The sequence below is a fragment of the Lepidochelys kempii genome, chromosome 9 (genome assembly GCF_965140265.1).
Source record: "Lepidochelys kempii isolate rLepKem1 chromosome 9, rLepKem1.hap2, whole genome shotgun sequence".
Taxonomy (NCBI): domain Eukaryota; kingdom Metazoa; phylum Chordata; order Testudines; family Cheloniidae; genus Lepidochelys; species Lepidochelys kempii.
Genome location: NC_133264.1, coordinates 60,231,582 through 60,249,020, shown reverse-complemented (window position 1 = coordinate 60,249,020; position 17,439 = coordinate 60,231,582). Strand labels below are relative to the sequence as shown.

General features: G+C 49.6%; 1 protein-coding gene across 6 annotated transcripts in view; it reads right to left on the bottom strand.

Moving 5' to 3' along the window:
* The window catches only part of MID2 (midline 2), a 343,120-nt gene that overhangs the window by 48,620 nt on the left and 277,061 nt on the right, over positions 1-17,439 (bottom strand). For 5 of the 6 annotated variants that reach the window (XM_073360610.1, XM_073360615.1, XM_073360614.1 and 2 more), the window contains 2 exons: positions 16,359-16,486; positions 14,614-14,757 (listed from right to left, as the gene is read on the bottom strand). In XM_073360610.1, the coding sequence (XP_073216711.1) occupies positions 14,614-14,757; positions 16,359-16,486 (272 nt within the window). The remainder of the gene's footprint in view (positions 1-14,613; positions 14,758-16,358; positions 16,487-17,439) is intronic. The other variant, XM_073360616.1, reaches the window with a different exon arrangement.

The window sequence follows — 17,439 nt, the reverse complement described above, 5'->3', positions numbered from 1 at the left end:
CGTCAGGGGGCGCAGGCGCTGGGTGGGTGGGAGGGGGAGGGATGGTGCTGAGGACGTGAGGGGGCGCAGGCGCTGGCTGGGTGGGTGGGGGAGGGGTGGTGCTGAGGACGTCAGGGGGCGCAGGCGCTGGGTGGGTGGGAGGGGGAGGGATGGTGCTGAGGACGTGAGGGGGCGCAGGCGCTGGCTGGGTGGGAGGTGGAGGGATGGTGCTGAGGACGTGAGGGGGCGCAGGCGCTGGCTGGGTGGGAGGGGGAGGGATGGTGCTGAGGACGTGAGGGGGCGCAGGCGCTGGCTGGGTGGGAGGTGGAGGGATGGTGCTGAGGACGTCAGGGGGCGCAGGCGCTGGCTGGGTGGGAGGGGGAGGGATGGTGCTGAGGACGTGAGGGGGCGCAGGCGCTGGGTGGGTGGGAGGGGGAGGGATGGTGCTGAGGACGTGAGGGGCGCAGGCGCTGGGTGGTGGGAGGTAGAGGGATGGTGCTGAGGACGTGAGGGGCGCAGGCGCTGGCTGGGTGGGAGGGGGAGGGATGGTGCTGAGGACGTGAGGGGGCGCAGGCGCTGGGTGGGTGGGAGGGGGAGGGATGGTGCTGAGGACGTGAGGGGCGCAGGCGCTGGGTGGGTGGGAGGGGGAGGGATGGTGCTGAGGACGTGAGGGGCGCAGGCGCTGGGTGGGTGGGAGGGGGAGGGATGGTGCTGAGGACGTGAGGGGCACAGGCGCTGGCTGGGTGGGAGGTGGAGGGATGGTGCTGAGGACGTGAGGGGCGCAGGCGCTGGCTGGGTGGGAGGTGGAGGGATGGTGCTGAGGACGTCAGGGGGCGCAGGCGCTGGCTGGGTGGGAGGGGGAGGGATGGTGCTGAGGACGTGAGGGGCGCAGGCGCTGGGTGGGTGGGAGGGGGAGGGATGGTGCTGAGGACGTGAGGGGCGCAGGCGCTGGGTGGGTGGGAGGGGGAGGGATGGTGCTGAGGACGTGAGGGGCGCAGGCGCTGGGTGGGTGGGAGGGGGAGGGATGGTGCTGAGGACGTCAGGGGCGCAGGCGCTGGCTGGGTGGGAGGTGGAGGGATGGTGCTGAGGACGTGAGGGGCGCAGGCGCTGGGTGGGTGGGAGGGGGAGGGATGGTGCTGAGGACGTGAGGGGCGCAGGCGCTGGGTGGGTGGGAGGGGGAGGGATGGTGCTGAGGACGTGAGGGGCGCAGGCGCTGGGTGGGTGGGAGGGGGAGGGATGGTGCTGAGGACGTGAGGGGCGCAGGCGCTGGGTGGGTGGGAGGGGGAGGGATGGTGCTGAGGACGTCAGGGGGCGCAGGCGCTGGGTGGGTGGGAGGTAGAGGGATGGTGCTGAGGACGTGAGGGGCGCAGGCGCTGGGTGGGTGGGAGGTGGAGGGATGGTGCTGAGGACGTGAGGGGGCGCAGGCGCTGGGTGGGTGGGAGGTGGAGGGATGGTGCTGAGGACGTGAGGGGGCGCAGGCGCTGGGTGGGTGGGAGGTGGAGGGATGGTGCTGAGGACGTGAGGGGGCGCAGGCGCTGGGTGGGTGGGAGGTAGACGGATGGTGCTGGCTCCTGGAGGCGGAAGTAAGGAGTGAAGAAGTAACAATGAGTTGTGGGGAAGGGCGTGTTGGATTACTGGAAGGAGGTCCAATGGCCTTCTCCTGATGACAATGGGAACATTGCTGGAGGAAAGTGCAGGCGGCTTCTGTCCTCTAGCAGCTGTGCGCCGCCACTGAAGTGTGTTATGCTTGTTGGGCTGTAGCAGAAACTCATGGAGAAGGTGGTTGCTAGCAGCCACTAGTTCGCTGGTTAAATTCCCTCCCTAGCCCCAACATTTCACTTGTGCTGGATGGCTGGATCATGGCTGGTTCATGGGGGGCTAGACCTAGTAGCCGGAGCCAGAGCCCATGGTCACAACCTTGGATGGGGAGGGAAGTTCCATAGCTCCCCCAGGAGGTGTTTCAGTGCAGTCAAGTACCGCTACTTGAGCCATCTTGTGTCTGGGTGCAACATTCGGTGGCCCCTGCCCTGCAGTCAGCCGAGTTCTGAAGGGAAGGTAACTTTCTGTTCTTGCCAGTGAATGAGGGTGTCATGAAGGGTCAGTCAGCAGATGCCAAAGATCAGGGGAAAATGTGGGACAGGATCACACCGAATTGTATCATTTCTCTGTGTTCCTGAATAAGCCTCCAGGAGGACAGTCTCCTCCTCAACTGGATCAAGGGTATGGCCTTGTGTAGCAGGAGGAGCTTTAGGGTCTGAGCTGTAGCTGCATCCATGAAATTGTCTGCTGCTCCTGAATTGATGAGGGCCTGTTGGAGGGGAATCTGTTAGGGTCCCCTGGTATGCGCAGCTTGATAGGCACCTGCAAAGGGGAAACCTGTGGATGGGGCTCAGGGTGCAGCTCAGTGAGGACTAGGGTATGGGGAAGTTCTCTTCTTTCAAGGTCCAGGCCAGCTCCCCACACTGGGCCTGGGTCAGCTTGTGTCCCCAGGCTCTTTGGCGTTCGTCCTGGGCAGGCTGAGATGGCATGGCCCGTTTCACTACAGTAGAAGCACAAGTGGTGCTGACGGTGTCATTCCTTCTCTTCAGGTGTGAGTCGCTGGTCAGCCAGATTGGCTTGCATGGGTTCGGCGGGTGATACAGAAGCTGGGGTCATGGTACACGGTAAGGGAGGTTGCAGGCAATTGCTTTCTCCTCCCTTCATTCTCACAGTTGAGTATCCATGTGTATGGTAAGGTCAACAAAGGCATCTAGGCCCGCTGGCATCTCTACATGGGCCAGTTCATCTTTGATTTCTTCCCGCAAGCTCCATCGGAACTGGTATGGCTGCGCTACTTCGTTCCACTCTGTATGTGCTGTAGGTGGTGGAAGAGCGCTGCATACGAGGCCACTGTGCCTGGCCCCGCCGGAGCCTCCTCAGGGCTGCCTTGACTGCTTGTGCTCATTGCGGGTCATCGAAGATGGTCAGCATCAACTGGAGAAAAGCATCCCATTCCAAGAGCAGCGGGCTATGGCCTTCCAGAAAGGGGAAGGCCCAGACTAACACATCTCCTATCAGCAAGCTGATTACCAGGGCTGCCTTGGCCAGGTCAGAGGCAAGGATTTGGGAATGCACCAGGAACAGAAGGTGGCATTGGTTTATGAAGCCCTGGATCTGCAAGCAGTTCCTGTCAAGACACTGTGGCAATGGTATTGCAGGCCCCTGTTCAGGGCCAGGCCCTGCACACTGCATTGGCAGCACACTATTCTCTGCTCAGCTGCCTTACTTGCTCCTGCAGCTGCTAGTTGTCTGAGGTCATATGCACAATTTGCGCCTGCAATGCTTGATTATGGAGGTGGGGGGCCCATTTGGGCGAGTCTGATGCTTCTAGTGGCTGCAGTGGTGCTGCTGGGTGCATCCTTCTCGCACCAAGCTCTGCCCCCACCCCTGGTAAAAGTGGTCCGAACAGCCTATCACTGACAGGTTGTGGGTGGCCAGACCTAGTAGTCAGAGCCAGAGTCTGTAGTCACAAGATAGGAGTCAGCTGGGTCAGGACACCAGGAGGTTAGAACCACGAATCAGATGCTAGGAGTCACACTGGTCAGGATGCCAGGAAATCAAGCCAGGAGACAGGGGGCACACAGTCCAGAACAGGGTGGAGCCCAGTTATTCAGACAGTTTCCTGGTCCTGCTGCTGGCTTAAATAGGGACAATAGGCCAATCAGCTGCTTCGGGATTCCACCAATAGGACTGCAGGGGCAGAGCTTCAAACTGGGGCTGGGTTTCATGGGTCCCAGGAATGCAAGCATTAGCAGGCTATCTGGTGGAGGATTGGAGCATGGCTGCTCCTGCAGACCCAGGTTTGAGACCCATGGGTCATGCAGCGGGCTGGAGTTTGGAAGGCTGGGTTGACTAACTGTGCTCTCCCTCCCCAATGAGCAAACACTGTAATCATGTCAGAAGCATTAGAGATGGGAGAGGACTCTTAGGTCCCATCCAACCCATCCCTTGGGGCAAGCATCAGACTGAGCCCCACAATTCACTTTCTAGTATCTCCTGCTGGACAATTTTAAATGGCCCAAGCAGGGGACTCACACTGCTCCCATCTCTCCACCCGATTTCCTGGGATTCACCTTATTGTTCCTCTTCCTCACTGTAGCTCTATCACTCTCAGTTCTATCCCTGGTGTAACTAGGGCAATGCCTGGTATGAGTCATTGCTCTGGTTTTTAGCTCCTGGCTGGTTAGCTCAGATCACAAGAAGGGGAGGACAGGCTGCACGTGTCCATGTGCCTTTTGTTTGAAATGTTTGTTTAAAGCACCTAGAGGATCAGGGCATCAGTATTTTAAGCACAAGGTGAAATAGCTACAATAAAGAGATACAGAATAGACTGTGCCCCAAATAACTGACCAATCTCCTTCCTCAGGCTCTGCAGCCTTCAAACACTCAGAGATTTATCATATGTACCTATATTGTTGCACAACTACACTCTCATAATGTCTCTTCATAAGCCCTCCAACCATCCAGGAACTTTTGCTGCTTTTGCACATACTTCCTCTGGTCTGACTGCACCCTTCTATACATCACTGGGCTCTGTCCAAAATTGTGCTCCCATCAGAGGAGAGACAGACTAGCCCCCTTTCTGGTCCTCGCAAACTGTCGTTCAGTTTAGAGCCAAGGGAATCAACTGGCTTGTTCTTTTTTCTGGGACAAAAGCTCCAAATTCACTTCATTGGCCAGTTGGTGATCTCCAGGGCATCGGGGTATGTGGGAGGTCCTACCTATGGGCTTTCATATCTCCATCCATAGCCTCGTGCAGGTGGGGATCCGCGAGCCAAGGCTGGCTTTAATTTCTGAAGTGACTCAGAGTAGAAGGGCCGTCCTGTCTGCACCACACAGGAGGAAGAAAATGAATGTCAGGTTAGATAGTGAAATTGGAATTCAAGTGGTCTAGCTGGCATGTGGGGTTTCCAGACTTTTTCCTGAATTAGTGTGTGCTTCCCACAGAAGCGTAACACTCTCAGGGAAGAGGTGATAAATTTAACTCCGACTGTGCTCTCATTCCATTGCTTTTGCAGTGATGTTCATTTCCTAGCAACTCACTCCTTTTGGATTAGTTTATTACATGGCACATCTGTGGCCTTGAACCCTGTGCCTTTGTTACTGACCCAAGCACCATCACAGCCTATGTGCTGTTAGGAGTCGAACCCTGGCTGCAGATAAAGGAGTGCTAGTCGGTGCAAAAAAGGAAAATACAGAGTGTCACATCAGAAGGAGATTTCTAAAGGAGCTTATTAAGTGCACCTTAAATATGCAGGAGGCTTCCAATGAGAATGGCAGAATGAAATCTTCAAAGCTGATATAACCTGCCTATCCAGCCATCTCTGGCATCCTTTGTGCTTTCATTAAAAGGAAAAATCCCATTAAGCTTTCCTCTTTGTAGTCAGACATCAGCTGACAATTAGCAAACTTTACCTGTTCCTCCCACTGTGTTCCAGCTGTTAGGCAGTAACCAGCCAAGAATCTCAGCGCTCTGATATTCTGGTCCACAGGGCAAATCATTTGTACAGTCACATGTGGTATTTGGCACTATACTCTTACCTCCTTGCATGCTTCCCCCATATGGAGTGGGGAGCTGCAGTAGAGATGTTTTATAGCCATGCTCCTTTGTCTGTGGCACCATCTCGCCTCCCATAAAGCAAGAGGCTGCAAATAGTAACTAATCCAGCAGCATGTTTTCAGTGTCAGCCATGGGATTTTCAACCCAAAGCTCTCTGATATTAACAAGACTTCACATCTTTTACCCTGAACATTGTGATGAGAATAGTAGTCCTCTAGGACTTCCTATACCGGGTTCTTGTGCGTTTATACCTTCCATCAAACGTGGCCTTCATGGACCTTCCATACCTTGCATTCTTCAACCATAGGATGGGAGTTCTGATCTAACTTTGAGCCACATTCTTAAGCAGCCACCAGAGTTAATATGACCTGGATCTCCCAGCGGAGCAAGCACATTTGAACGGGCTTGGATGTGAACATTGACACATGGGTTAGAAGCTGGGAAGGACAGCGCAGCCACGAGCAGTGTGTTGAGCTGACAGAGGGCACCTAATGGGCACCAAAGGCATTAACATTTGGACTCGTTTTATTTAAAATTTTCATTAACAGTTCAGAAAAGAGAGTAAACAGCAAGTCACTGACAATTTCAGATTAAAAAATCAATAGTACCCCTTCACCTGGAGTAACCCATTCAGACAGGCGACGAGAATATTAGAGGTGTGGAAAAACTCTACTATGAAGAGAGATTGAAAACATTGGAATGGGTTATGTTAAAGAGGACACATGGTAAAAATATAAATAATAATGGCTCGTCTGGAGAAGGTACACTGTTCATCCTTTAACATAATACAAGAACGTGGGGACGTTCAATTAAAGGAAATACTCTTTCACACAACACACAATTAGCCTGTGGAACTCATTGCCACAAGCTACCTTTGAGACCAAGAGCGTATCAGGATTTGGAAAGTATCTGGATAGCAAGAGCATCTGGAGTTAAAATGAAAAGGGGTTAAAAAAAAAGGCTTGGGCAGGGATATAAACCTTCATACTTCAAGGCATCAGCCAACCCCTGATTGATAGGGGAATTAAGAAAAAGTTTTCTCCATGTGCAAGTCATTCCATAACTGCCCACTACAGACTTTTTCTCACCTTCCTCCAAGGCCTCGGGTGCTGGCCACTGTCCGAGACAGGATACTGGGATAGATGGATCACTCCCTATGCTGCTAAACTGGGTGGAGTTTTGAACAGCAATGAAGATGAAGAAAGAACCCACGGGTGCCGCGGGGAAATCAGATGTGGACAGAAAAGCTGAAGATGAGTCAGTTGGGAAAATTGCCTAAAATCAGTAGAAAATTGGTCACAGAACCCTGGCCATTCAACAGGAGGGGTGAACGTCTAAGGCAGCAATGCCACAAGATACCCACTGCGGGGGACCGAGTGGGCAGTGCGGTTCTGGAGCTGTGAGTTTACAATGAGCAATGTCAACACAAAGGCAGCGGAACGGCTCCATGTCACAGAGGAGAGAGTTGTGGGGCTGCGGTGAGACCACAGCTGGAAAATGGCATTAGTTCTTGGACACTGCATCAGTGATGTATAATCCCATTGCTGCATTCTTGTTCTCTCTGTACCTGCTACAGTTGGGTTACCAAGATGAGGGTTGATCAAAAAGTTTCTATTAAAACAAAAACTTTTTGATCAACCCTTATCTTGGTAAACCAACTGTAGCAGGTACAGAGAGAACAAGAATTGGATTTTTGACAAAATGAATGTTTTCATGACAAGTGTCTGCATTCCGTAGGAAACTGCAATTTTTCATTGAAAAAACAAACACCCAGAACGTTTTGATTTGGATAATCAGCTGAAGTACTACATGGGAGTTGTAGTTCTGATTCTTCAAGATCCCTTTTTCCTCTGTGCCTCCCCCCAGTTGGACTCCATGTCCCATGATGCACCACAGCCAGGGACTCCCATGATGCACCACAGCCAGGGACTCCCATGATGGACCCATGCTGAATCCTGGGAGATGCAGTCTGACTGGTGAGCCCAGCCTATAGAGGAGAATGAGAGCATAAGGCACCCAAACTACAACTCCCGTGAAGCACCTCAGCAGCATTTCTGATTCAAAATATTTTAGATATTGGCTTTTTTTTTTTTTTTTTGCTTAAAAGCCAAACTCTTCCATGGGAAATTTTGATGAAAACTTCTTTTGTTTTTTCATTCTTGCGGAAATTTTCCATGGGGGAAAATGCCTATTTCCCAACCAGCTCTAATGAAGACCCAGACCCTCTCTTGTCAGACTGGTCCTTGGAGAGCAGTGTGGCTCTTGGAGCTGGCCCTTGGCACTAGTCTGCACTGCCTCCACTCTGTTCCTAAAAGCTCCTTCCCAAAGGATCGAACACTGTACCCTGCAGGGGCTGAGACAAGGTATTCCACAGCCAGGAGAGTTCATTGGCGAAAGGAGACGGTTCAAACCTTCTGCTGTAAATCACTTGCATTGTACCCATTCCAACTGTTACTGGGAAATGCCTTCATTAAATACGTCTAAGGACATGCTGGGAGTTTCTTTCTGAATTAGTCCTAACTGCGTCCTGAGCAGCACATTTCTGGGGCAGACTCAGAGCTGGAGTAAACCAGCACAGGCCCTACACTGAGTTACGCCAGCTGAGGAGCTGGCTTACAGAGCTCCTCCAGGTGCCCGTGGGTAGAATTCATTGCGGATCAGCTATAAGTACAAAACAGGGAAGCTGCTGGTAATTCTGTGGTAATTCCTGGAGTTTAGCCCCCTTTCCTCTTTTTATTTAATTGGAGTCTTTTTGGGGGAGAATCCCAGCTGTTTTGAAATTGCTTAGTAAGATGGGAGCTCTGTATAGTACAGCAGGGGTGTCTGCCAAGCTGTGCCCCTCTAAGGCAACTGATCTGAAAAGACAATGTTCCTTTGAGGGTGAGTTGAATATGCCTCCCTGAGCCAGGGCTGGCGACGTTTATATTAAAGTGTTTGAAGCAGCCTTGTCCCTACAGGGAGGAGGTAGCGGGCGCTACCTCCCACCAACTGCCAGCAGCCCCAGGTGCAGCTCTGGGAGTGCAGCGAGAACCTGAGGCCCACTCCCTGCTGCAGCTGCTCACACGCACCACACTGGCCACCTGCTGCATCCCAGTGGAGGGAGGAGAGCAGCACCAGCGGCTCTACCGCCTGCATCGCTGCCGGCTGTGGGAGCTTCACGGAGAGCAGAAGTGCCCGACTGGCTCTGCCTCAGTCTGGGGCAGAGCCTAGTAAAGGACAGATCTCCTCCCCCATGCAGCTCCACAGGGGGAAAGAGAGGAGAAACTGAGAGTGCCAACAGCCATTAGAGCCCTGCCCTGGCCCAGGTTAGAGAGCAGGGGCTGCTCTAGTGGATGCTAGCCGGCAATGCTCCCCTCCCCTCCCCAACAGGACTGTACACTGGCTGGGGATAGCCAAAGCACAGCGCAGTCCAGCCACTCCCCCTCCCCACCCTTGCACCGATGCTGGGAGGAGGGAGGCAAAAGGAGGCGTCTACAGCAGCCTTATGCCTGCCAAGGAGTCCTTGCACAAGGGGATTCTCCCACAGGTTGGATTCTGCTTCCTTTGTGCCAGCCACATGGGACAGGGCAGAGAGCCTGCCCCTCAGTACTGACTGTGGCCCCTGGGCCTTTTGGGCTGGACACCCCACTACAGGAGGAAGGACTTTTTGCTTCCCCTTATTATCAGGAGGACTCGGTGGGCCAGCCTGACACAGTATGCATTTTAACTACCCGCAGCTGGATTACCATAACATTGTTTCTGCTCCTCCCCTGCATTAAGAGACGCTTCTCTCACCCCCTTGTCATCACCATGCAGCCAAAGGAAGCTCTAGAAATAGCTTGCGACAAAAGCTTCCCACCGCTGAGTCTCACTGAGGTGCTTGGGACAGAGTGTTTGAATCAGAGGCACTCATTCCTCTTGCAGTCCCTGTCACATCCTCCCCCCTCCACACAGCTCAGTTACCAGGAGAAAAGACCAGATTCTAGGCCTTTGACACCGACCTCAGTGTCCAAGCTGCAGTGAAGAAAAATACCTTCTCTGTAACAGTCAGGTCAGAAACGCATTCTGATTCTTTGAAGAACAAATTCAGTACAGAATCATAAACATGCAGTGCTGGAAGTACTGTTCTTGAAAACCTCCAGTGACTGGGATTCCAAGATTTTCCTAATGTCTAACCTAAATCTCCCTTGCTGCAAACTAAGTTGAGTCCTTCCTGTCCTACCCTCAGTGAACATGGAAACCAATTGTCCACCATCCTCTTTAGAACAGCCCTGAACATATGTGAATATATGGTAGCTTTAAAATGACCTGACTTGGAAGAGGAAATAATATCTGCTGGAAAACAAGTTATTGAGAGGAAGGCTTGCCCAGTGGCAGCCAAGTTCAATTCCCAGCTCCACCACAGACTCCCTGCATGACCCTGGACAAATCACTTTCTGTGCCTCAGTTCCCCATCTGTAAAATGGGCATAATAGCACTGCCCTGCCTCAGAAAGTCAGGTCTGGGTAAAGAAATTAACAATTGTGAGGTGCACTGAGAGCCTTATATAGATGCTCAAGAGACTAAAGAAGCAAGTGCTAAACCACTGGTCAGTGTTTCTGTTACATAGAAATGTGGACATTCTGGAAATGTATGGAACGGCTCGTACTGCCCAAACATTATACCTTTCTGAAGGAGGAAAGGGATCATGTAGCTAAGTGGTTATCGCTTAATTTCCTGTTTGAACATGCATAATACTTCTGATATCAAGGGAGGGACATTCACCAGAGCCCTCTCAAAACCAACTCCACAAACTGTCATGGGAACTTTGTACCTGCTTCCTCAGATTGTACTAATTTTTGACATCATATTTGAAAGGGGAGGCAGGCAATGTTCTAAAATGAGAAAATTCACATATTCCCTCATGCCATGAACACAAGTCCGGCTACTGGAGAAATGAATCACTGTGTTGGAGGGCAGAATCAATATCTCTTGGCTTTAAAGGCTCTGTACTTTTGCCACCTACACATCTGTAAAAATCAAAAGAATGACATTTTCTTTGTTTACAATCCAGTTTTTTATCAGCTCTGATGATGAATAATGACCAAGATACAAGTCATCTCAACCACCGTTTTGAATCTCTGGTCTCATCAGTCTGTAATTTACTGAGTCTTCTTAATGCTAATCAATGGTGCTAGCAAAGAGCAGGGAATAACCTTGTTTGGTATTCTTAATTTGGGGCAGGGGAATCAAGTAGATGTTTAGCACGTTTGTTAAATTTTAACCCCAAGGCAATTTGCATATTGCTTTATTGCCAAGACTTCAGCTGATTTCTGATGTCTGAAGAAATTCTGACTAGTGACTGGACTTTTGTTCTAATCTTAGCTAATGTCAGATGCAAACTTTGAAATGGTACAGACAATTATTTTAAACAGCAGACTTGCTGTATCTGGAGCCTGATCAGAAGAACAGCCAGCCCAGATTTGCCTTTTCTGATGTTCCTCTGTGCTGTCTGATTTTGTTTGACCCAGGCTAGCATGGTGCTGTGAGATGCTAGGAAAAAAACCTGCAACCACTGCTTTGCTGCTAGGCAGAGATTGTTACACAAGAGACAAAGGTGAACAGTAACAGACCAACCCTAGGGCACACTCCACCATGCAGGTGAGCGAGGTACTCCAAAATCAGAGGCAGGCATCCGAGACTAGAAGGTAAAATTGGCGAGGTCAGAGAAAAAACTAAATTATGTGATTGCAATGCTGGGGAAAGACGCTGGACTGACAGCTCTACAGGATAGTCTATTTTGTGCCAACCTCAGAGCAGGTCCTGCAGCGGCAGTGGCTGGGAAAGTCTGTTGACACTTCCCCGGCATGCAGCACCCACCTCCGGGGCTATCTTTCAATGGCTTCTTCAGTCCTTCGCTTCTCTGTTGAGGCTGCCAACTAGGGGACTTGGTGCCATTTGCAATGCCTGGTTTTGTGACGTGTGTAGTGTCCACTAAGGGCTTCATCCTGCTCCCCTGACTCCAATTGCAGCACAACTGGGCTGTATGAAGTGGGACCGTGAGCCCCAAAATTATTTTACACAAGCAACTGGACAGCCATCAGATAATGACAACATGGATGGCATGCTCCCGCTTCACGCAGCAGTCTGTCACAGCACACTGCACACGTTAGTGCACTGTAGCAGTGTCCACAAGGGACGTTACTGCATGGAAAGCTAGGGTGCTCTAGATTCACAGCCCGGCTCGCAGGGCACTAACGTCCCATGCAGACAAGCCCTGGGTTACTAGCTTTTTGGGCAGGACTTGATCTCCCCACCATTAACCTCTGTTCCAGTGCTAATATAATTACAGAATATCTAGCTCTTGACAGCAGTAACAGATGAAATATTCAGAATAAATCAGCAGAAACAATCTATTGTCTCAACAAAACAATGGTGTCAAAGAGCAGCATCCTCTTCCCAGAATTTATGGTGGGGTTCTCTTCTTCCCTTTTCTGCTGCTGTGTCCCCACTCCTGGTCCTTATTCATTGCAAACAGTGAGCATCCTGGGGCACAAAATGTCTTTTTAAAATACTTCTATTCACAAGCCTGCCTTCTCTAATGTTCTAGGTTTGAATAGCCCCACGCCCATCTATTGTGCCATGCAAATACATAACAGTAAATCCCGTGGAAGACTTCGTATCCCTTTATGAACTTCTTGAGTTCTGGGAGCCATTTAAATACACTATGAAAATATTTTTCAGATTAAAAAACCCAAACCCCTCCCATTTAATTTATCCCAGGGTAGGGATAAATATGACAAGTTTGGGTGAATTGCACGAAATATGTCAACAAACCCAAGAAAACAAAATGTTTGGTTAGGACACAACCAGGAGTTCATGTTCAAGGAGATCCCAGCCAGGCTGCAGTGCTGCTTTCCAAATTTTTCACCCCAGAACAGATGGTTAGGGTTGAGTTACAAATGAAAATAGTTGTCACCCTGTTTGCTCTAGCAGCAAGGTTGCGGGTGGCTACAACCCTGTGGAATCCTTGTAAAGACAGCCCTTAACACAGCATGGCTACTGCAGCATTCAGCCTACTGCCATGCGAGAGCCAGCACTCACTGCTTACTGTCCAAGTCCTTGCTGATGGGGTGGGAACTGAAGTGTGCACTGATGATTCCTCACCATTTGACCACAGCCCATTTACTAAGAGATTACGTGCTGACAGGCTTCAACCACTGAGAGCCCCCCATGTTCCTTTAATCTTATTTCTGGCCAAGCAAATGTGTAGTGGGGTTGACAAGTAATTAGATAAGACAGGCATCTTCTGAAAGAATTACCTATCTCTTGGTATTGTTATCTCTTGGTATTGTTGTGTGGGGTATATAAAACAAATTTCATTTTTAGCCTGCAGCTCACTGAGCACCAGCTTTGTCCTATTTGTATAATCCTAGGGAATTATGTGAGCGTGTTGCTATGCACACATCTCTTGGTAGCTTCCCAAATGACCAGCCACCAGAGAGATTAGATTTGCTAATGCTGAGGATCCTTCAGTGAACTGAAGGATGTTGGACACTCAATGCAGCACAAAACAATTCAGTTCTGGACCCCCAAAGCACAGAGTTGACAAACTGCACTTCAAAGTTCCTCTCTGCCCCTTAATAATTTCGTTTACTGCCCTGAGGCGTGTCCTCAGCTAACCTCTTCTCACAGCTTCCTCCAAACTCCCACTTCTCCTGGGCAAGCCAGCTTGCTAACTGCCAGACCCCAAAGCTTCCATGGTTTATTTATGCTACCCAAATAGGACAGGGGCTGGGGGAGAATGGGGAGTGACCAAGCTCTAGTGCAATGGAATATACATGTCCTGGGGCCTTAAAAAAGTAATAAGGGAAAAGGAACTTCTGTTCTCTCGCTGCACTTTGATTAAATCAGTAGCCAACAGTATGGCAAGTTCTTTGTTACAGACTGTCCCAGGGTGCTGGTATCTAAAGGACTGAGCATGGTAGACAGCAAATCAGACTCCAACCCAGCTCTTCCATTGTTTACCTATGAGGTCTTGGGCAATCGACTTTCCCTCAGTGCCAGCTTCCCCACGCATAACAGGAGGCTGATACTTGCCTTCCTCAGTGGGGCAGTTAACCATTCCTCACTGACAGGTATATGAGTGCAAAGTGTTAGCAGTATTAATGGTAAATCAGCAGAGACTGCTGTGGGTTAGCAACCCCAGTGCCCTGCACCAAGCAGTGAGAGGCCCAGGTTTGGGTCCCAAGTTTGGACCCCAGTCTGACTGGAAGTGGGGTGCTGGGGAGGTGGCAAAACATTCGGTCCCCAGGGAGTGGGCAGAACACATTGTGTCAATCTGCAGCCTGCCCTTGTGGAAAGTGCTCATGCAACCCTCCTCAGCCAAAGACCAGTGGCCCAGGTGCAGAGCCTGGAGGGAGGAAGGTGAAAATTGCAGGGAATCCTCTCTAAAGTGCTCTCCTCCCCATCCCCCTGTCCCCAGACACTGGATACCCACACAGAAGCCATTTACAAACGGGATGCAGAGAACACTTTAAAAAGACATTCAAGCTAAAATTCCCATTAAGAAAAAAAGATGAACATGCTTGCCTGGATTGTTAACCCCATCTTCATTCTCAGATGGCAATCCTTAGGGGAAACCTCATTTACTTTTGTCTTGTTAACACTGATTGTTTACTTCTGCTGTTTTGCTGAACTTGGAGAATGAAAATTGATTGGCCAGTTTCCCTTGTTGGCGCTTGTGCACGAGCCCTTTGCGGCAAGGCTGGGTTGCAAATGCCGCGGGGGAAGGGAGAAATCACAACCACATGCTGTTTTCACCGGACTTCCAAAAATACCCCCAAAAAACAAAAACAGAACAAAATTTTGTTTCTAACCAAAACTAATTTTGGGGGTTAAACAGCTCTCAAGGTTTCTGGCAAGTTGATATGGGAGCTGCAATGCTGCTGTAGCCCTTGAACCCTTCCTGACATTGACCGATGGCATCTTTCCTGCCAGACTGGACTATGCTGGTGATGCTCTCTTTACTTTCTTCACGGCAACACTGCATTCACTGCAAGCAAATGGCTACTTACTGATGAAGTTGGCCTGGCCGGTGAAGATGGTGTACTGGAGCTCGTAGGAGCTGACACTGAACTCATCCTCCGAGATCCAGTGGACTGTAATGGTGTCATGGGAAGCCGTACAAAGCTCCTCTCGGACAGACGGTGGATTGGGTGCTGCATGGGCGACAGATGACAATGTAGAGATAGTAAGGGGTTTTTACATCCACTTGAGTGACACCTCATAATGGAGACAGTCTCTATATGGAGGGAGCACAGACACTGCACAGAAAAACCAATTCTATGTGTTGTTGAGTGACTGCTGGAGTAAAATGGAGGCTTCATGGTGCAAAACGGAGGCTCCTGGGAGGGCTGAGGCATCAAGCAAGAGGGACAAGGCTAGGAGATCTATGATTAATGTGGTCACATTGAAGGCTTAGGCCGCTAATTAAAGCCCTGCATCTGGTTGGCACTGATTTTTTAACAACCTTTTTATCTGATAAATGTTCTGGACACAGATGATATTTCTCCTCTTATATTATCTTCTTGGAAATGTGATAGATGGACCCAAAGATCAGCTAGCTTCTCTGGTGCGTTTGTCTCCTCAGCAGCTTTAAGTAGCCTTGTAAAGAAACACAGGTATGTCTCTACTGCAGCTGGGTGAGGTAATTCCCAGCCCAATTAGACGTGCTCATTATAGCTTGAGCAGAGCTAGCATGTTCAACATAGCAGTGTGGCCACGGCAGTACGGCTATTTTCTGTGTGCTACCTTGAGGCTATGCCCTCTGCAGATACTATACACTACATGGGCAGCTTTTTCACCCACTTTCTTCAAATGTAGAAGAAAACCTGTGAAAAAGGACTGCAGCACATCAGGATGGGAGTAGCCCTTCATTGCTATTACTTGCATTATGGTGTATCTTTTATTCTTATGTGTATTACTGTCACACCCAGAGACCCAAATCTGGATCAGAGACCAGATGTGCTAGGTGCTGTTTGAACACAAAGGTAGACATGATCCCCGTCCAAAGGAGCTTGCAATTTAAGGTCTCAAGACACATACAAAGGGCAGCAAAGAGGAAACACCAAAATATATTACACGTTAAATGGTTTTTTTTTCAAATGTACTATGGGCTGCTCATTTCCTGTGGGCAGTATGGCAGGAAGTGGGGTTTGAAGGAGATTCCAGGGATTTTTTCAGGGAGGTTATTCCCAGCATTCAGCAAAGTGGCGGACGTCAGCACCACTGGTGAAGCAGAGGAGATGGGAAAGGGGAAGTAGGAGATAGCAGCCAATGTGATGAGAGATGAGAGCAGATATGAAGGGGCAGAGCTGTGAAGGTCCTTGGAAGTGAGACACTTCAACTGGATGGGGTGGAAATAGGGGAACCATGGGAAGCATTTGAAGTGGGGTAGGGTGGTCACATGTTCAGATGGAAGATGGCCATAGCAGCTGACTGGATAGAAGTGATGGGAAGGGTCCGAGAAGGAGGATGCTGTACTCAAGCCTGGGGATGAGAATGTGACTCAGAGGTTTTGCAGAAAGGGCAGAGAATTGTAACAAATTTCAGAAACAGACACCCTAAGAACATGCCTGAACACCAAAAGCCCAAGGACTGAAGACTGGCCGCTCCATTACCATGCCCAGTTACAGCATCAACAAGCAGTTTAAAAGACGAGAACAACTTACAATGTAATTTATATTAAAATACTTTCCACCTCATCTGAGAGGAGAACGAAGGTTACAGCATGTGTTAGGAAAGCAGGATCAGCACAAACCTGTTAGATAATCCAGCCCCTCCAGCAGTTTCTTTTCTCTGGAAAAATCTAAAGCAAAGTTTTCAAAGGCATCGTTAAAATTGATATCTGGTATCAGCACTTGAGAGGATGCAGTTGCCATGGCGACCCTGAAAGAAAGAAAAGAGCATCAATATACATTAGGGTGTGTTTGGACAACCCAGCCAGCAGTTAGATTGCTGATTAAAAAGGTGCAAACAGCCTTACAGTGATGTAACATGCCAGGAGGAAAACCATCACCGAAAGCAGCTTCTCTGGGGAAGCAAAGCAGCAATCCCCTGGGGAAGGGCCTGGTGGCTTTGCTTGCTTTTGTTGTTGTTGTTAGTGACAGAAGCATCCTCCTTTTGCTCTTTGAAACAATCACAAACATTATGCTGGGCTGGACGGGGCTGCCTAAGTGACAGCGCTGCCTGTTCTTCCAAGGAAGGCCATGCTCCCATTCACACTTCATGTTCACCTTCTGAACAACTTGCCTCCCGTTGTCCCAGCTGGACATCCGCGATTCCAGACTGAGTGGCACCCCACATCTGATAAGATCCCTAGTGAGGATTCTCACAGGCCTTGTCTGCACTAGGACATTTCTGCTAATATTTCCCACTGCTCAGGGCCGGCTCTAGGTTTTTGCCGCCCCAAGCAAAAAAAAAAAAAATGTTGCCCCCCCCCCCCTTTTTTTTTGGCTTTTACACGTTTTCACTTTGCAATGGGTTTTTTTGTTTTGTTTTGGGTTTTTTTGACTGTTTACAATAAAAAATAATGAACACAGAGAATCTGTAGTTAGTGAAATAAAACAATTTCCTACTAGTGTACTCATTTAATTTAACAAAATCACAATTTACAAACAATTTGGGTTCAACTATACAGTGTAATGAAACACGTTAGGGTCTTCCAGTGTGCCCAGTTTCTCATAAATTAAAAGAATTTATATGAACTGAATTTTTCTGGTTTTTATACTTGCGTAGTCTTTTAATCATTCAGTGAAATCTACATTTTTTGCAATGGTACTTTCAACTGAAAGTAATGCGAGTCTTGACAAACGATTTTGAGACATGGTGGACCTCAAATA